The sequence below is a fragment of the Parasteatoda tepidariorum genome, chromosome 7 (assembly GCF_982258835.1).
Source record: "Parasteatoda tepidariorum strain Cologne lab strain chromosome 7, Ptep-v5.0, whole genome shotgun sequence".
Classification (NCBI taxonomy): domain Eukaryota; kingdom Metazoa; phylum Arthropoda; class Arachnida; order Araneae; family Theridiidae; genus Parasteatoda; species Parasteatoda tepidariorum.
The window spans coordinates 87,644,957-87,667,031 of record NC_141761.1 but is presented as its reverse complement, the minus strand read 5'-3'; the positions used below and the strand labels follow the sequence as shown (position 1 = coordinate 87,667,031).

Below are 22,075 nucleotides of genomic sequence, written 5' to 3'. Positions count from 1 at the left end.
TTTTCCCTGGAAACATTTAGAAAAATCTCTTGAAATTGTTTATTGAGCAATGAGAAAAAAAAAGTATCTCCAAAACTACCAGAAAATCGTAAAATTTCGTGTTTATGGCTAAACGGAACACCAAAAAGCTCAGTAATTTTTTATCGAAGTACTTTGATAATGGTTCTGTTAAAATTAACAATAAAATATGGCTTTGGAAATAAGTGATAAAATTTGGTAATTTTATCATGACACCTTATCATGGCATAGAAACGGCTTATTTGGTTAAATTTACTTTTAGATTTTGTATTTCTTACTAATATATGATACTTAGAACTGTAATTGTATAATTTTGAAAACATGAATTTCTGATAAACCGTTACCATTTGAAGGAAAAATTGCCAAACTAATAATTTAAATACCCCATATTTGGTTTCATTAACCATAATAACGTTTTTTTTTACCAGAAATCTTATTACCACACAGTGCGGTAATTTTGCCAGAATTTTTTTCCGTGTACAGTGCATAAGAGAGAAAACAAATACCCTAAATAACGTTTGATCTGATCATCGAAATTTCAAGTAGTAGGGCTCAATTGTAATGGTTCTAAAGCCTTACTTTATATATGCTAATTACTTTGTATATGACGATGCGAACAGATAGTTACGTAATCAGACGCAAAAACGTAGTTTCACTGAATAAACATTCCTTTTTTTAACGATTTCGAATTCTTCCTTCAAAATGTGGGAGTAGCCCTAATAGGAGAGCCATCGAAATTTTAGACCCCTTAATGTAATTTGTTTTTACTTATTTTGGCACTTCAAATAGTATACTTTTAAATTATTGCTTGTCAATTTTTACTAATTGGAATAAACTATTGAATTTTATCTTTTAAACCTTCGTGTTAGCATTTTTTTTACTTTGAAGTTCAATTTTTTTAACTAATTAAATTAAATAATAAAAAATAAAATAATTATATTTTAAACACGTTTTACAATCACGTACAAAATTTTGCTTTATTCGCTTTTTTAATTTCGGAGATATTGACGAAATACGCAAAAAGTGAAATTGAGTGTGTATCAAAACTTTACTCCCTCCTCCTGATCAAAATATTGGGACCATATTTTATAGAGCATAATCCCCTCCCATAAAAATCCAAATACGTTGATAAAAGAGTCCGTTTATTTAAGAAAAGTACGCTTTTGTGTTTGATTTCGTAACCTGAAATATCATTTGCACTAACTAATTAGCGTATTTAAGGTGAGACCTTTGAGCCGTCTTGATTGAGTCCTTGTACGTGAAAGTCTGATCATTAGTTCAAAAGTCGTTCAGGGTGCTCTCTTTTTCTGCGCCCTGTAATTGTTGTAGTGTATGAAATCATTTTATTTAAAATAATGTTTTTTTTTTATTATGTAGCCGAGAAATACAACTTTTTAAATTTTAATAGTACTCAAATTAACTAATTTTTTCATCGCATGATTTTTGCCAGCGATATTAAATATAAAAAAAATGATTACCTAATAATAAATGCATACCTAAAAATTCAGATTTTAGCGACTTTATAAACAGCGCATTTTTATAATACATAAATAACAACTTCCGAAAAAATGATTAAGGAAACTTAATAAAATATTGCTTTTCTCTTTAAAATTTTACTCTTTTTATTTCATAGAGTAACAAAATTCTAGACTGACGTTAGCTAGAAATCCCTGGTGTATTTTAGATAAGCATGACTCGCCACTTAATACACGTCATGCTAATCAGTCCCGTCGTCTCTACATGCCTGATAGTTTAAATCATGCGTATGCTGTGGTGTTGCTATACATAGAATCTTAGCTTAAACCTTTTTCTTCTAAATCGAGAAACAGTTATTTTATTTGACAGGAAGCAAATGCAAATGCATTATTCATTTGCTGCTCTTTTTTTAAAAGTAAAATTGGGGTGCTTTTGCCAGATTTCGCGTTTGCCAGAAAGTTCGACCGACGTTATTTATTCTTTTTTTTTTTTCCTCTTTTTTATTTAGAACATAGTGACGATTGGAACTCCAATCCCCCATATAAATAAGTTTAATATAACTCCCTATAAAAACCACAATAACTATTACAACCGTGCTGCAATAACTATTATTAATAAATAGAATCGATAGTGCCGTTATCGATTTTATTTTATAGTAACAATATGCAATCAATTTTAAAAGTACAGTGTGCAAGAAATAAATGGACCACCCCAAATAACTTTTGATCTAATAATTGGATCTTCACGATATAGGACTCAATCTTAAAGGTTCAAGAGGGTAACCTCTGGTGTATTAATTAAGTAGTATACTTACAGACGATATTTAAAGTTATGAAATAGGACACAAAAGTGTACTTTCTCTGAATAAACATGCTGTTTTTATCAAAGGATTTGGATTTCTTTTTCTCAATTATGGGGGGTAGCCGCAATCTGGGAAATATGGTCCCCATAGTTTGGTCAGGAGAGCGATGCAAAATTTCGATCCTTTAATGCTAATTTTATTTTTTGCATATTTTGTTGTATCTAAGGAATTTTTAAAGCGAATTGAAAAATATTTGCACACAATTATGAAATTCGTTTTATCCAAAGATAATTTCATGCAAAAAATGACTTTTAGTAAACATTTATTATTTTTTATTATTTTATTTAACAATAGTCGAAAAATATGTGGTTGTTTTTTAAAATCATTTGAAGGAATGTAATTTTACATTAGATAATAAAAAATTTGAGCGAAATTGGTCGAATAGTTCCGGAGTGATTAAATTTCAAAAATGCAATTTTTTTTAAAAAAATTTGATTTCCTAGGAATCATTTGACTATTATTGAAATTGGTCGAATAGTTCCAGAGTGATTAAATTTTAAAAATGCAATTTTTTTTTAAAAGAAAAAATTTGATTTCCTAGGAATAATTTGACCAATTTTACTCAAATCTTATATTTTGTCATTTAAAATTGCATTCTTTAAAATGATAAAAAAATTGTATACCTTATAAATAATATACACTTCAAAATTTTTTTGTGCTATTATTGAATAAAATGACCCTTATAAAGTTCCAAGGATATGGGGAAATACGAAAAAAAAGTGAAATTAACATTAAGAGTTCCAAACTATTTACCCCGCTCTCTTGATCAAACTATTGGGACCATATTTCTCAGATTGCGCCTACCCCTTTATTTTGGGGGGTAAGAAATCCGAATCCGTCGAGAAAAAGAAAGTTTGTTTATTCAGAGAAAGTACGTTTTAGTGTATTATTTCGTAACTTAAAATATTGTCTGCATTAATTAATTAGCATATTTATGATCACCCCCTCGAACCTTGAACGTGAAGATCCGATCATTAGATCAAAAGTTATTCAGTTTGTCCTTTTTTTTTATTTTGCGCACTGTACATAACATATTTTATCCATATAGATTTTTCCTAAATGAGTTTATTTTTAAACCTAAATTCAGATGTGCAACATTAAACATTGTTTAATTTTTAATATTATTTTTAGCATTGTAATTTTAAACTTTAATGTAGTTCAAATGATGTAGTGCCATTCTTGATCCATTTAGTAATTAATCATCATCGATCATTATCAATTCCAATAACCCACTTCCAAATTTTTCCATATATTCTGGTCGACTTCTTTAGCATTCTTATTTACGTTTGCTTCTTTTCCAATTTCCTCAGATCAATTAGTTTGTGGTCACTGTGGATATTTGTCAAAAATGATGTAAATCCAGATATTATCAGCTGCACGAGCTATATGGCCAACCTTTTAATTTTATGGATGACATTAAAAACTTCTGTCTGTTTTGTATATCGTATATTATATGCTTAGAAATGCTGCATTAAGACAAGCTGACTAGCCGCAATAGTTTTCTGTTAGATTCATGATTTTATTATATCAGTTATCTGTGAAGTAATTTTCTCAAAGTACATTCAAAAATCTGTTTTCTCTGTTTATTGTTTTATATTCTACTAGGAGGCTCTGCCCCCTGCTCGCTAACGCTCGTCAACCCCCGAGAATTGCTACGCAATCCTATGTGGTTCACGCCGTGAACCATGGCTCGCTGCGCTCGCTCGCCAATGAACACAATGTTCTAGCACATAGACATAGTATATTATCATCAAAGACATAGTATTTTATCATCAAAGACATAGTATTGTACTTATGTAGAAGAATTCTATCAATGTTCTTATTGGCTTTTAAAAAAGAATATTAACTATTTAGATTGTGCATGGTGAAAAAATCAAAACATTAGCTAAATGAGAAACATATTAGCAAAATAAATTATCAAATATTGTAGTTACTCACCTAAATTCAACTAAATGTGTATAATATATTAGTTAATGCTAGAAATTCTGAAAGTTTTAGAAAAAATTTTTATTATTTAAAAATATAAACTTTAAACCACGTATTGATACTTTAAACCACTTTTCCTGGTGAGATAATAACCCTCAAAAAGTCTTCTATTTTCAAGAACACAAAAATTTGTTTTATAGCCAAAGGAAATATTTTTGGTGATCAGCATTATTGAAATCAATTTCTATATTAATTAACATTTGTGATAAAGTACATAGCATTTTAGAACAAAATAAGGATGTTTTACATACAATAAATTAAAATGCATGGCTGTTAGCATTACCCGAGAAATGCTAAACTGATTTTCTCAAAAGTCTGACCTTGTGACTTATTTATAGTCATGGAGAAGGCCAGCCTAATTAATTCCTAATTGGGTATAATATAGCCTACGTCACAGGTTGTGTTGTTCCTACTAAATTTAACCCATGAACGGCATTTTCTGCGAGCCTAACTTCAAGCCACAAATAAACAAACGAAGTGTTCGATCGTTTAAATAGCTGCTCGCCAGATTTTATTGCATTATAAAGAAAAGTTATTGAAACTAAATACAACTAAATAAACAACAACTAAAACAAATAACAACAACTACTAATAACAATAACTAAATAAACAACAACTAAATTCCATTCGTTTAGCATTACGTCATATGTTGTTCCTACTAAATCGAAGTAGTTGTGTTTTTTTTCATATTATACCCAATTGAGTTTAAATTAAATATTATCATGCTTTTAGGGCATGAATCTGATTTGAACAACCTGATAATGCTCACTCTGGTTATTGTTTCCGTTTTTAAAAGCGCTATATGTTGAGCCACCTCATGTGACATTTGCCATGTGACATTTTTAGCAGCAATCCTTGGCCGATTTTCTAACGTTGCCATTCGGGGAGTTTTAATGAGGCTTTTTTTTGGTGCCGTGTAAGAGAAATATATATATAGATATTGAATATAAATATAAAACATAATGAAGACTGTTATAAATTGTATAACTCGTGAAGAGCCCAGAAGACTCATAATTATAAGTGAATGTCTAATAAGTGTTTTCTTAAGTGTTGTTTAATTAAGTGCTGTCTTATTAAAAGTGAATTATCGATATAAGTAACTTTTGGTGTTTAGTCGTAAGACCGATTAAATATCTTGTCAAACTTCAGAAGGAACTACTTAATTTAAGATTAATCTACATGATAAGTAAAAATAGGAACTGAATGTGTGTTCAGAAAATGTCTGCAGGTTTGCTTTTACTAAAGAGCACTTCAGTTATTCAAGTACCATAGTAAAGAATTATGAAATGGGGTCAGAATCGGAAAAAGAAAGATTAAAAATTTCTTATAGAATCAAATCGCTTAAGATCTCTAAACTTTATCAGACATACTCTAAATTTTATCAGACATACTCTAAATTTTACAATCTTGAACGATTTGTTCAGAACATGTGCTCAGAGAATATCTGCAGGTTTGCATTCACTAAAAAACACTTTAGTTATTCAAGTACCATAGTAAGGAATCATGAAATGGGGTCTAAATCGGAAAAAGAAAGATTAAAAATTTCTTATCGAATCAAATCGTTTAAGATCTCTAAACTTTATCAGACATACTCTAAATTTTGCAATTTTGAACCATTTCTTCAGAACGTGTGTTCAGAAAATATCTGCAGGTTTGCATTTACTAAAGAACACTTCAGTTATTCAAGTACCATAGTAAAAAATTATGAAATGGGGTCAGAATCGGAAAAAGAAAGATAAAGAATTTCTTATCGAATCAAATCGTTTAAGATCTCCAAACTTTATCAGACATACTCTAAATTTTGCAATCTTGAATGATTTAAAAAACTAAAAATAAGTAAGATTTGCCTTAAAGCATTAACTATTGTGAAAATCTTCTCATGTAAAAACCAAATACTCCGTTTACTGCAAGTTAGGCAATAACTACAAAAGCATGCACAGTACTGTCATTACGTGCAGCCTATCTTCTGATCCATATTTTCAGTCATTTTTGTCACCAATCATTAATAATCACTAAGTTATAGTATCGATTGTTATCATACGCTATATTTAAAATCATTAAAATCCTCTTGTATGGAATAGGAGTGCAGTTTAACTAAAATGGTAATATTTTTAAACCTTGTTCAAAAAATAAGAAATAAAACTGGAACAACAATATTTAAACTGTAGATGATGTTATGTTTGTTTCTCTTATATGTCATTGCTTTCGGATTACTTTGTACAAAGACTTTCAGTTTCTCTATTAATTATATCGAGAATTTCTGCGTGAAAAAGCAAACAAGTTTTCAGTAGATTGTGTTAACGGTAGGAAGTTCAGGGGCTAGTTTTTTTTCCCTAACTAAAGAGAATAGGTATTGACATCAGAATAGCTGATTTATAATAACTCCATATAGACTCTTAGTCAGAATTATATATAAAAAATATTAGAAATAGAGAAATCATTATTTCTGCTTTCAATCTTAGTAAGACAAACGAGGGAAATAATAATATTGCCTGAAGTTATTTTTCTATCTACTCATCCTGAAATCGGTGGCAAAAGCATTGGTGTTCCTAAACTTTTTTTCTATCTTTTGCTCACAATATTTTTAGCGAAACTTAACATATTTAGGCGTATTTAAAATGTTTCAACAGTTTATACGCATTCAAATGATTTGACTCATTCAAAGGCAATAAATGTCTCAAACCCTTTGTAAACAAAAATAACCGACCAAGAAGAGAAAGAAAAGAGAACATAGTGACATAATCATTGTCACATTTGATTCTGGGGGTGTGAAAAAATTCTATGGAGCAAAACAAAAGTCGTCTGCGTAAGATTTTCCTGATTTCCAGATATTTCATTATTGGTTTAGTTGCGTAAGGGATAGTCCTACACAAATCAGAAGGAAAGCGTCACCAGGTTTCACGAAGGGTAAGGGGGCGGTCTCCTGATCCAAAAATGGTTCTGGATATCCGATCTAGAATCATCCCCTGACTAACAGATGAGAGTCTAAAAATAAAATAGTTGAGACGGGAGAAAGGTTGGGATAGTTGCTCAGTGGGAACTACGAAAATCCCGCTCTCTTCGCTGCCCTAAACGAAAGTAGAACATAGTAACTGTGCTGCGCGCCCGCAATTATATTTGTATATACATATAAAAAAAGTGATATTTGATTTTTTTTTCTATGCGTAATAACAGGTCAGTTTATATTTTGATTCTTAACTATTTGATCATTCTTATTTTGATTTCTGTGAAATTATAAAATTATGTAAATTAATTTGTAAAAAATAATTAGTCTTAGTTGTATATGTTTACGTTACACTGAATAGAATAATTTCTCTTAGTATTTAATGTTGTTTGCTTTATATGTTTTCCTGTATTGGGTTGGATTTTAAATCTGTGTTTTTCGCACAACAATTAAAAGCTTTAACTTAATCATATATTTTACGCCTAAAAAAGAAATGCCTAATTAAGATAAGCTGACAAGCCTAAATAGGTTTCTGTTAGATTTATGATTTTATTATATCAGTTATCTGTGAAGAAACTTTTTATAAAGGTCATTAAAAAATCATTTCCCCCTGTTTATTGCTTTATATTCTGTATTGAATATAAATCTAGAACATAATGAAAACTGTTATAAACTGTATAACTTGTAAAGACACTAAGAAGATTACTATTTTTAAATAGATTATAATTTTTAAAGAAAAAAAAAAGAAGAGAAATGATATACATAAAGAATTATTTTTTGTTATTTTTACTTTTCTTATTCAACAGATGTTTTTCAAAACTTTGAAACATGATATCTTTAAGGCTGGTCCTTGTTTACAAAAATTTCTTCGCTTAAATTTTGTTTTAAAATTCATTTTTTAAAATTCTTATCTAAATTACGTCTGTTATTATTTAAAAAGTTAATTTCTGCGTAATTAAATACTAAGTCGTGCTCAGATGTAAGGTTATTAAAATAATATCATTAATCAATATGTTTCTTAAATAATGAAGTTTAATTTGAAATAATTTGGTTTATTTGTAAAACAAATATCGATGCTTTAAGTTACGCGACGTAAATATTTTGAAATAAAATTTTTTTTTGACATTTACTTTTTTCGTGTAATGCGGTAAATTAATTTTTATAAGACTTTTATATGTTCTGAATATATATATATATATATATATATATATATATATATATATATATATATATATATATATATATATATATATATATATATATATATATATATATATATATATATATATATATATATATATATATATATATATATATATATATATATTGGTAGATATTAAACGGGTCCAAATCATCTGAACCTCATAATCAAGAGTTCGAGTCTGCTATTTAAATTTCATGGCTCGAATTGTTTTAAAAAGAAAATAAATTAAATTAATTAGGAAAATAAGCTGTTTACCTGTAAATTGTTTATCTCACATTTAATGGTATTTTTTTTATATTCTGTTTCACTGATTCAGTTTTATTCTGCTATCTGTGACATTTAAAATTATGAATTTTCCTATCGATCAGCAATAAGGAGATATATTTCGTCTGATGCGGGGATAAATAAGGGATGATTTAGTATACGTTTTCATCATGGAAATGCTAAAGCTCGCTTGTAATAGACATTTTTTTCTGGGATTCAAACAAAAAAAAAATTTATTTTTCATTCTAAATTTAATTACGCAAATATCAAGTGAAAAATTTTAATGTTAGAAGGGGCTATGTCACTTCATTTATAAAATGCCCCTCCCTCCGGTTCTGTGGTTCCTGCCAGCTGGTACACATAGATCTGAAACCGAGTAAGACACATAAATATGCAAGTGCATTTCTAACATGAGATAAAACATGGCATTTATCATTGATTTAATTTCAGCGTTTTATATCTTGCATTTTTTTTTTGTTCCTTTCGTGAAAATTCATTTTTAATTATTTCATTATTGAATTTAATTTAATAAACCAATTGTCTTATAGTCAAATAACAGAATAGTTCTTATCGGATTTATTGTAAATTTCGTTCTTGGATTATAACATGAATTCAATGAATTAATGGATTTTAATACTAATTAATAAAAATTAATACCAATTAATAGATTCTAATGTCAATTAATAAAATTTAGTATCAATTTAATGGATTTGAAATTTATTTTCCATCATAGTCTTATGTCGATTCTCATAGAATTTGATATGAGTTCACTAATTTTTAGTTTTCCACGTTTAAATTTATTTTAAAAAAAGGTAGCTCGTAGAGTTAAATTTTAATTCAATGAAAAAATATAGTGTTAAATTCGGTTTGTTCAAGTAGGATACGAGAAATATTAGATAGAATTTAAAAATGAAAGCGGGAGATGTACTGGATAATGAAAACTTCGTTCGCTTCAAAAATTTTGTTGGTGACAGAAGTTAATATGCTTTGTGAGCTCAAAATTAGGCGTCCATTTTTAATACTTCCCAGACGGGAATGAGGAAGACAAATTGGATGTGAAACACAAAAATGTAAAGTTATCATAAAATGAAAAAAAAAAACTATAATTTTTCACAGTAGTCGAGAGAGGCAGACCAGGACAGAATGCATTTCCAATAACTAGGGAAATATGGAGAGAAACTCATGTCGTTAATTAAGGAATTCATCTGAAGAAAAAAAGATTCCGGAGCATCAAGTCGAGCTTCTATAACAAGGGTAAAGAGAATTTGGGCAAAATCAAAATGAAATTGATGCTCAAGGTTCCAATAATGTGCGGCAATGGTCTGTTTATCAAACCTTTTATGACAGGCATATCTATCCTTTAGATTAAAAGAAAATCTTCCTAATTTTATTTTTTCCTTCAATCAAACTATTGATTTAGTCTATATTTTAAAGTGCGTCTCGTTTGCTCGATGTAGCAAAGTATGTGGCAAAGTATAAATTTTCCCAGTGATTTTCAATACTGATTACGATTTTCAATATCCTTAAGCGTCCAGTAAGAATAAAATGTGACTTTGTTTTCATGCCGTTCGATAATTAATTTGTTAATTTTGAAATCGTAATTGGCGATTTAAAAATACGACTTCTTTAAAATTTAATTTCTCTGGAACTATTTGTCCGATTTGCTAAAATTTCGTATTTTGACATGCAACATTACATTTTTTAACTGATGTTAAAAATTTTATACATTAAAATTAAAATTTGTTTCGACTAATATTAAATAAAATAATAAATATTTTGGAAAAGTCATTTTTTGCATGGAATTATCTTTAGATAAACGTATTTTATAATTCTGTATAAAATTTTTTTGATTCATTAATTTTTTTTATTTGTAATTTTTTAATTCAAAGTTTTTTTTATTCGTTCTAGAAATATAGCGAAATGGGCAAAAAGTAAAATTAACATTAAGGGATCCAAACTTCGGACATCTCTGTTGACTAAATTATTGGAACAGTATTTCCCAGATTGTTACCCCCTATATTTTAGGGGTCAGAAATCAGAAATCTATGCTTATTCAGAGAAAGTACGTTTTTGTGTCTGATTTAGTAAATTAAAATAACTTCACTTATTAATTAGCATATTTGAGGCCACCCTTTCGAACCATTAGGATTGAGTTCAAGAACGTGAAAATCCTGTTAATAGATCGAAAGTTATTCAACTTTGTTTGTTTTTTTAGGGGAGGGGCAATGTGTGACACTAAAGTCTTTTTTTTCGAGTTCAGGTGAACAACTTAAGAAATATTGAAGAGACCTTAAAATAAATAACACATTCAAATTCAGAGTTTCAAATCTTAATATAATATGTTTCGTTTGATATCAAAATTTTATGATAAACATGGTGTCATTTCCAGGTTAGACATAATTTTCATTTTGTTATGTCAATCTAAAACTGCACAAAAGTAGTATATATCATTATTCAAATTCGATGCTACAGGAATCTGATACATTTAACACGCTTCAACTTATCCCTGAAAAGCATCATTCAAGCCCATTTTTCCTTCCCTCTATTATAATTGAGAAACATATTAGAATAAGAAAAATTTGGAAAACAAGAAGAAGAGTAAGCCAAAGAAATAATTAAAAATAGTTAGTATAAAAATAGGTCATCTAATCCTTTTCAACACAGTGCCATCATCTTAAATAAGATTTTCCCGGAACATTAGCATGGTCAACAGATTATAAAGCCTGTTACCATTTTATTCCATAAAAAGAATCGCTATCAAATTTTAATATTATCAAATGAATGGTGAAAGGAATGGTACGTTCTGAAAAATAGCCTGATGAGATTTTATCTTGATTCTGGAAAGCGTGGCGTAAAAGCCATTTTTTCTACCTAATATACTTTTTAGTATTGCATTTTTACTATATAATGTTGAATAAAAAGAACTGCAATTTTTAAAACCAGTACTTCCGATTAACTATTATTCTTACTGACAGAAAAATTAGCATATAAATAATTTAAAAACAGTAAATTTGGGTGTTTATTTCCTAAATTCTCGTTTTTTAATTAAAAATGTCTTTACTGTATAAATATAGTTTTTTTTGGCAGCAATTTTTCTCAGTGTAGTTTGAATTATCGAAGCATATTTTAAAATCTTCCTAGAAGGTTTTCATAGTGAGGAAACATGGTTCTATTTTTATGTTTTTTAACATATTTTTTTTAAATGTGATTTATTACCATTTATAGCGTTTACCTTGTTTGTATTACTGCTTTCTTATAAATATATATCATGATAATTCAAAACCGACTCTGCATAAAAAAAGTGGAAACTTTTAGTAAATATTAATGTACAGTGGTGTATCTGTTCTGTCTACAGTGCTATTTAATGTAGTAAATTAAAGAAGTAAGATTAGTCTATATTAATGCTAAATAGTTCTACGGCAGGTTATTTTTTGCTCACTAATCTGACGTCATGCTTAAGGCAAGCATGACGTCAAAAATTATCCATATCTTAAATACTTTCTCTACACTAGTGGTTACCAATTCTCTTCGGTCATGGAACCCCAACTGATTAAGCTTTTTTTTTGGTGGAACCCTGATGTGATAAAAAAAAGTTCCATATTAGCTGAAAATATACTAACCAAAATGAAGGGAAAACTAATTATTTTGAAAATATTTAATGGGAAGAAACGAATGAAATATTTAATTATATAAATTTGTCCTTGGTGTAGGTATATACTGAAAATGAATAAACTTAAATGAATTATGGTTTAAAAAAAGAACTGTTATAAACGTCGAATAGTTATTAGAGAAACGTTATTCCTTATTCTTGAATTTATTCATTTAATTTTGAATTGAAAAGCTCGATGAGATATACTTATTTTTTTTATAAATGCACATCCCTCTTCATAATTATTTCAATATATTGTTATTTTTTTTGTAAATTTTGCTTTGTTTTCTTCGATAGTTTTCATAAATAAGCTCATAGACACAAGCGAAGTATTAAATAAATTATGGGTTATTGATTGTATATAGTTATAATTACTAGTTAAGAAGAATCCCTCTCAGAACCCTTGTAACCTTACTACGGAACCCTTGGATTCCGCGGAACCCCATTTGGGAACCACTTCTCTACACTGCACTGGAGAAGCCCAGGAATAAAGTACAGCTGTTTTTTCTGTCACTGAACGCATCCTTGAGACTGCACTTCGATTCAATTATTTTTATCGGCCTGCAATAAACACTTAACTAACGAAAAGCATCCGGATAGTCAGTGAAGTATTTACAATAAATTAAAAGGTTTTTCGATCCTGAACAATAATATATATTTTCCACTTTTAGAGAAGAAGTACCGTTATACTAAGTACTAGGGTTCTTATGAATCTTACATTTAGGCCTTTTTTACTGAGTATTTAGCAGTTGTTCTTAAATTAATCATTCTTTTTAAAGTTGATTCATTGATCTTATCAGTGAATAACTATACAGACGTTCTAACAGTACTGACATATTCCTTGATCATATTCCAGCAGACTAACAACTGTGTTCATGTAATCTTTCAAAATAACTCCTTTCAGTGGAGGGCTGCCAATTCAATCTGCCAAAAATTAACAGCTATTTCTTTTGTGTGTATCAACTCATTCGTTTAAGTTTAAAAAAATATTTTTAAACACCCTGGCATATTTATTATATTCTTTTAAAAATCTTATCATTGTCTTGTTGAAAAAAGATTTAAAATACTCGTTTTATCTAGTTTAATGTACATGACAATGCTCCAAGAGACGTAGCATATATGAAGGGCTGTTCAGATAAATTCTGTTACTCTCTGCCCGTTTATCTTTTATTACATTAATGACATTATTTTAAAATAAATAGGTATTCCTCAATGAGTCCATGATATTTGTACTTAACACTTCTTTCAGAATAATGAAAGGTGTAATTACTATTAATTTCAAGTAAATTTTAATGTAATTCGTGGTTGTAATGTAATTTGTTGGAAAGTGTAATTGCTACTTACTTAAAAAAATTGTATTTATTCCTAATTTGAAGAAAGTGTAATTATTACTAATCACTAATGAAAGTTTATTTGAATGCATTAACTACGTAATTGAAAATCTCTAGGGCGTGGCATATGTTAAGAAAAAGAAAAAAGAGAAACAACATTTTATTTCTTTATTAATTTATTTTCTGCAAAACAACCTTGTAATTATTCCAATTTATGATAAAAATTTTGGTTATTCGTTTTCCATTTCATCAAATTTATTTATGGTTGTGAAAATTTCTTCGTTCGGGTTCAAAAATTTCATAAAAGAAATAATAATTCTACCTTATAGATTTTACTTGTAATTGGAGCTACTTTTGATACATAAAACTAAACATAAAACTCGACATTGTCTTGTAGTTTTCAATCGCTGAGTTGTCAATCAACAAGTCGAAGAGGGTACCCCAAGTATCACTCACTAATTAAGCCTAAAGTTTCTACAGATATAAAATTTAAGATTAGGAAATAGTAAGCTCAGTTTTTTTTGTCTACTTCGAAATAGCTTTAAAATTATAGATTGTCTAAAACAGCATTTTCCAAGGAAAATATGAAGCTAATTTCTTCTGGCTGACAAACAAAAAACAATGTTAGCTGCAAAGAACTGCTTTAACATATGTATATTTTTCTTCTTGTTGCTTTAATAAAAATTATGTTTTAAAATTTGCGCTTCAAGTAAACTATTACTAAATATTAATAATTAAAATTAGAATAATACATTTTACACAAAAATAATAAAATTACTGACATTTTAAGATAAGAAAGCAAACCCTTTTTCAGAAGTATTTTTGTAATCTTTTTTAAACTTTCCACTCGCAGTCTAAAAAAAAAAACTAGATTCAAAACTAACAGAATATGATAAAATTCATCGTTGGCCTATGGGAACGCCAAAAAGCTAAGTAATTTTCACCGAACGCTTTTTTAATGATTTTGGTAAAATTAACAATTATATATATTTTATAGTATGTGATAAGGTTTAGTAAATGTAGTAAAATTATATAGTTTAATCATGATTTCTTAAAGCATGGCATAAAAATCATTTATTCGGTTAAATTTACTTTTCAGTAATGTATATTTTACTAAACTTGTGGTAATAAGAATCATTTTGAAAACCAGAATTTCCTGTAAATTTTTACCATAGGCATGGAAAAATTACCAAATGAATGGTATAAGTAACGGATATTTTGGTTGTATTAACAGAATATTGTTTTCTTTTTATCAGATATGTCTTTACCATATAGTACGGTAATTTTACCAAAATTAATTCTCTCCATGTGCTTAAAGGACAAGTTTTAATTTTGCTCCAACTATAAATAATCTGTATGTTGCAAGCAAATAGTCTTCAGAGCGTTGATACAGAAAATTACTGATTTAGTAGTTACAAACCGAAGAAATTTTATGGAATCTTTGGAACAGTTTATTACTCTTTGTTGATTTCATGTTTTTGGGCACTTCTCAAAAGATAGGCACAATACCGTTTAGCTGCACCTAAATCTGAATTCTATTGATATATTGTACATGTTACACGCACCAAATATTAACTATTTATGCAATATGCCTTTCAATTTAAATAAATTTAGTACTATCATCACTCTTGTCATTTAATTCAAAGATTTCAGATTATTTTAAACTATTAAATTCATGGCAAAAATTGGCGATAGTTACGTTATCCAAACTATTTCTTGTTTTATGTGTCAAAAAATGACATTTTGTAGCAAAAATTATTAATTTTAAATATTTGCTACCAACTTTACTATGAATAAAATGTTAAACGCTCATTAAGAGAAAAGTTGATTAGATGGAAAAAAATTTTTTTTGAAAGTTTATATCATTTTTGTTAATTATAATTTGTTAGTTAGATTCTAATTCTGCTCTAGTATCCCCCAAACTGAATTTTGAAACTGTTCTAGCGGTAAATCAGGCTTACATTTGTTAATTTTCTTCTTTAACTTTTCATTTGTAAATTGTATTACGTTAAAGTTTTTTTTAAGGTTTTTTCATAATTACTCTCAGCATTTTAAATAAATTATTTTAAATTTGATTGTATGTCTCTCTTTGAAATTTCTAGTTGTGGTTGTTTTTGTTTTTCATTCTTTTCTTATTATTTTATTTTTTATGACGCGCATTTTGAATAATATAGCATTTTTTTATTGGAAAATGCATTTCAACAGGCTTGTAAAAAAATTAAAAAAATAATAACTTCTTAATTTGTTTTTTCAAAAAGGAATGTAATTTGTATGCCTTTTCAAAAAGTATTGAATTTTTTTTCAACAACTCAATTTATGTATGCTTTAAAAATACTGTTAAGTTTCGAAAATATACTTTTCTATCTTAAATATTATGTTCCCCTCTGTAAAAAAATTAAGGATCAAATTACAAGTCAAAAGTACTGGCGCCCTGAGTGCAGCATCCAAAAAATTCCATCTTACCATTTAAGTCCATTTTTACCGAAAAATTTTGTACCGTACTTTTGACGGTGATTCCGTGCTTTTACAATAAACATTACTGTAAAAATTACGGTACATCAGTTTTTTTTGTTTAGAAAATTCAAGTATATCAGAATGCTGTAAAAATATGGTATATCAAATCCTAAAATTTTACGGTAAAATGTACTGGCACCCTGGCTGCCATTTTACCGTAATTTGATCATTGAAATTGAAGAATGAAGTTATTTTTTTAAAAATTAATTTTTATTGAAATTTGAATATATTTAAAACTTATATTCAGCCTACAATTCGTAATAATGATTGTATAAAAGAAGGAAATTATAAGAAGACTTTATGTTGTTTATAATAAGAGACAGAAAGTGTTATTTTAAAAACGCCAGTAGCGAGCTTCTAGTGTACTCAAAAAAATGCTTTTTACCAACTTAATATTATAATTATTAAATATTTATATGATGATTTTATTGTCTTCATTAGTTTCATATTAAATTTTTGTGTTATTTTATTTTTCAGATGAAAATATGGTGATACCTCCGCTAATGTAAGTAAATATTTTATCACATTATAATTATCATTAGTTAATATTCCAAATTCAAATATGAAGACTTAAGGTTTTTCTTTCAATAAATATATAGTTGGATACAATATTTTAGGTATAGTTTCTGAATTTAAAGTTAAGCAAAAGCTTTTAATGTTAAGAAAGTATTCATTAAACGAATTAAATACTTAAATGAGCTATTGAAGTTTTCAAAAGAATGTAATAATTTTTATAATTCATTATGTTTTACATTAGTGTCATCAATAATTACATTTGTAACTAAAAAGTAGAAGTATTTTGTATTGTTTAACGTGAAATCAATAGCATTAACGATAAATGTTTACTTTATGTTTCTAGTCACGTTGAATTCAACTACCGCTGACCTGCGAATATTATTATTAGATCTTATGACTATAATAAAAAATACCAAAACTGAGATTTGAACCTGATTATTCAAAGAAAAAGAGAAAGTTAGAGCACCATAATTTACAGACCAGACAAATAATCTGTTGATTGTAATATAGTTGGAACTGCGAATTGTACTAGTTGATACCAGTCAATCTAAAGCCAGATGTGCTTTAATCCGCTACGAATGATAAAGCCTTATTTTTTCGAATAACATATCAGTGTCTTAAGCCACTTTGTAATCGCGGCTCTCAGTTAATACTACATTGAAAAGAAAATAATTATACCAGTTGCGTTAGTTTCTCTGTAACAATAGACTTAATCCAAGAAGCGAATTTCTTTTTTTGAATACTTGTTCTTGAATTCTTGTTCTCCTAACCAATGAACTCCCTGGTTTCTAGCACCAATGATTTTGGAGTAGTACAAAATATTGTATAGATATAAAACGTGTAAGCAGTTTTCTTTCCTGATTTTCTTCTATGACATCGGCACCTTTTATCATCTTTTCCTCTGTTAAAGCAAATTCCATTTTAAATTAAAACAATGAACACGCTGATGCATCTACTGACTCAGTTGGCAAACATCCCACAGTTGTTATTCCCAGTGGTCAAATTTACGCTTCAAGTAAGAAGCTATTTCCGATTTCAAGGTTTCTTAACCTTTATTTCCTTTTAATATTTGTTTATTCCCAATATTTCGGGTTTTTTCTTTTGGCTGAACGTTGCATTACATATTATGTAAATGAGGGACTGCTATGTTTAATACAAATTAGTATTTCATTATTGAGATAGTTTCTTTTTTCACGATCTTCATTAAGTTTTCAATCGTTATTGACCCCTAAATTTATTTTTAAAAAATAGCTGTCTCTGCTTTATTATTTATTTGTCTCTGCTTAAATCTGCTAACAGAACTGCTTGCAAAATATTATGCCTTAATATCATATTAGTTTGTACATTGTTAAAATGTCAATATTATGCAGTCAAACCTCAATATTAGTTCCTCATAGGGGCTTACCTGGAAATTCTGTTTTTCAAAAATATTACTATACATTTAGTAAAAAATGCAAAACTGTAAAGTAAATTGAAAGTAACTGAATCAATGATTTTTATACCTATAATATCTCTTAATTTATTTTTCGATGTATCAAGATAAAATAACCGAATTTTATCACACTTATCAAATTTTGTTAATAAAATTATATTTAATTGTTAGTTTTACCAGAATCATTACCAAAGCGTTTCGGTTATAATTACAAGACTATTTGGTGTAGTCCGATATAACATTTCACCATATTGTGGCAGTTTTGACCATACTTTTTTCTCAATGTGTTTATGTTTTAAAGACCCTTATCGATTCTTAACTTTTTAGAAATCATTCTACGAGTAGCAAAATACCATTTAAATGAGAAAAGAGAATTTTTTCTTAGCAAAACTAGAATAATTATTTTCAGTGATAACCATTAAAATTTATACCGAAATTGTACAAAGAGTTTACTTGTTGAAATGAAACAAGTGACAAAACCGATATTTTTCAGCATAAAAACTTCAGTAACTTATTAAATTCTCTTTCCTTATTGATAATCTGGAAAATTATCGCATATCTTAAAAGGATATTGTAATTTTGAAAATTTTAAATATACCAGAGTTGTCGTTACCTCCCGCCTCCAAATTTTTGCGTATAGCCTTTCCTATAATTTTTGCGTATAGTATCTCCTTTTTCTACAAATTGTCTGATCTTTGTATTTTTTTCCCAAAGCTGTTGAGATAAATAGTTTACTCCAATCAATTCTCTTGGAATTGTACGAAAAGCTTATCTTTTTCCTCTTTGGTTGTTATTAAAATTTTAATTTGTTATTGTTTTCATTTTGGATTTCAATATTAAGTATTGGTCCATGCGTTCAGTGGACCAATTACTACTTGTTAATCATTGAGTGTAATTTATATCAAAATTTGATGTCTAGACAAGACATTTTACAGAAAAATTAAATGTTATTTTGTTTAAATTTTAATGTGTGTATTATTATTAGAAATTCATATGGAGTTTTTCAAACAGATGAGATTAATTTCAAGCTTCAAAGTTAGATCTCTATGAAAATTTTGGTGTTTGAAGCTTTCTTTTCTTTTGAACTGTTGCCTAAATTTGAAGACTTAAAAAAAATCAAATAATAAATTAAAAAAAAAAATAAATAAAAACCAAATAAGAATTTTAAAAAAATCGAAACGCTTTTCATGCCAAACACTGAAAAGAAAGCATAAAAATTTTTTGAAAGAGAAGAAAAAATACGAATAGATTGTTTAAAAAAAAATTTTTTTTAATAATACAGTACAGAACCCGTTATCCGGAAATCGGAAAACCAAAAAACCGGAACCCAAAAAAATTTCCCAAAAAAAAATTTTTTTTAGTTGGGTTTAACAATAAAAAAACGGCTTTTTGTAGCGATTCAGAAAACCGGAAAAATCAGTTATCCGGAATAGTGATGGTCCCGATCGTTCCGGATAATCGGTTCCCAACTGTATAACCAGTGGACCAAAATTATCGCCCTTAATATAAAATTTCAGAATCTTTGTCAAAATTGAAGTCTATAAAGTACGACATTAGGGGTTAAAAATCAATATTTCAGCTGAAGAAAAAAATCCATCGAATTTTGTCGAATCACTAATGTGGAAGGTAGGAGTAAAAATATCAAAATCAATTTAGTCATCCCGTTTTTAGTCATGTTCATGTTTCTAGTCAGCACGTTTCAAAACCTTTTCGTTCCTTACTAATGGCTAGTGTAAAATTTATATTCGACTTAAAAAATTTAAGGTTCTTTTTACAGCATTTACAGCGTGCAATCATATCTAAGTCATATATGGCTTATCATTTCTTAAATTGGTGAAATGTAATCGTTGTATCTTTACCATTTCTTAAATTGGTGAAATGTAATCGTTGTATCTGTATCATTTCTTAAATTGGTGAAATTTAATCGTTGTATCTGTATCATTTCTTAAATTGGTGAAATGTAATCGTTGTATCTTTAATTCCGAAACTGGGCTCATAAATAAAAATGCTATCAAGTGCTTGTCTCTTAAGCTTCCGCCTTGCTTGTATTTTAGAAATCTTTGCTGCGACAACTGTTAGGGGAAGAGAAAAAAAGCTGCATTTTGTATGTTGTTTCTAGTTCTATTTTTGAGAATGGGCGCGAGGCTTTGGAGTTCGTCAGCGCGGTTGTTGGCAACAGCTCTCTCTGTCCTATTTGGGAGCTCGTTTAACCTGGAAGCTTATTCTCAAAATATTGCTCTGTCTTCTTCTTTTTTTTAACTTTTGCTTCATTGAATAAACATCGTCTCGCTGAGATGTGTTTCACGCTAAAATCAGTGTCTCGTTTTTAGAAAGTGGCTCATATCTTAGAAAATTTACATAACTTCTGGGGATGAGGCGATTCCTAAAATATCTCTAAATTTAAAATATCAGAGAAATTGCATTCCATTTCGATAAAAAGTTTAAATTATTTGAATGCGTTATATTTTGAATTATTTACATATTTTATGTAAAAGAGTTTTGAAACCTATCTGCAAACATTTGTTATGTGTTTCAGCGTATTTAATGAATTACTCTGAATAGACAAGAGACGCTTTATCAATGATTTATAGATAAATAAATTAATGTTATTTATAATAAATATTATCTATAAAAAATTAAGAATGCATATTTTTTAATAAGCCTTATAAATATAGGTTTTAAAATATTTTCTTTAAAAAATGCTATTAAATTGAAATTTTATTTAAGAAGCAATATTTTTGGATAAAAAGAAATCTGTTAAAATTATCGTACTGTATAGTAATAACATATCTGGTAAAAAGATCCAAAATTCTGTTAAAAGAAATCCAAAATTCTGGTAATAAAAATCAAAATATACGGTATTTAAACCATTCATTTGAGAATTTTTCCGCAAGCCGGAATTTCTGGTTTTCAAAGTTATACTTTTTATTATGACAAATTTAATAAAAAATACATAACTGGAGAGTAAATTTAGCTGAATAAATGGCTTTTATGCCACGCTCTGAGGTATAAAATTACCAAATATTACCATTAATAAAATTATCAAATTTTACCATATTTGCTATGGAACGACTCGGTATTAAAAACATATTTTATTGTGAATTTTATAAAAAGTCATCACCAAAGCGTTTCGGTAAAAATTACACAAATTTTTGGTGTTTCCACAGACCCAGAAACATGGTACATTTTATTATATTCCGGTAGTCTTGGCTATGCTTTTTTTCAGTGTTATACATGGTATTGAGTGAAACTAATTATATATTAATTACATGCTGTTAAAGCAACCAATAGGTCAAAGAATTAAGAATGAAATACTTTTAACACTGGTCTATGTTTTATAATGTTTAAAGTAAAAGTATAAAAATTATTCTTCAATGATGTTTTTGAATATTTTCTTCTTAATCTATTAAAACTTAAAAACTTAAATCCTAGAAGGGAAGTTATGCATTTAAAGTGAGAAGAGATAAAAAAAAGTTTGATTTTTAATACCTTGATTGATTATTAATTAAATAATTTTTGAGTTACAAAATATGCCGAATGTATGACAAATATCTATTCTTTAGTAATAATACGTTCTTGAATGTTAGTAATTTTCTTAATTACTTTAAAAAATATATTTACATGTATACTTTTATGTTTGCATGTCCCACGGATGCATATTTAAAATCCAGAACTTTTTTAAAAATATTTGTAATAATTATTATAAAAAAAAAGAGGTAAATTTGTTACAGATCTGTATTTTTTTATTAAAATAATATTTTTTTAAAGATTTTTTTAAATTTAAGCATTTTTCTTTTTAAATTTTTTTTACCGAAATTCTTTGTAACGTTTTAATTTTTTGTTAAACGCGTGATGAGAAGCTTTTAAATAGCTTTCTGA

General features: G+C 27.9%; 1 protein-coding gene across 9 annotated transcripts in view; it reads left to right on the top strand.

The window, feature by feature from the left end:
- LOC107439667 (uncharacterized) overlaps positions 1-22,075 on the top strand; it is a 392,882-nt gene that overhangs the window by 151,451 nt on the left and 219,356 nt on the right. For 7 of the 9 annotated variants that reach the window (XM_087168223.1, XM_087168215.1, XM_087168217.1 and 4 more), the window contains one exon: positions 16,726-16,753. In XM_087168223.1, coding sequence (XP_087024349.1) covers positions 16,726-16,753 — 28 coding nt within the window. Of the gene's footprint in view, positions 1-7,297; positions 7,517-16,725; positions 16,754-22,075 lie in introns of those variants that run through there. The other 2 variants (XM_087168219.1, XM_087168221.1) reach the window with 2 other exon arrangements.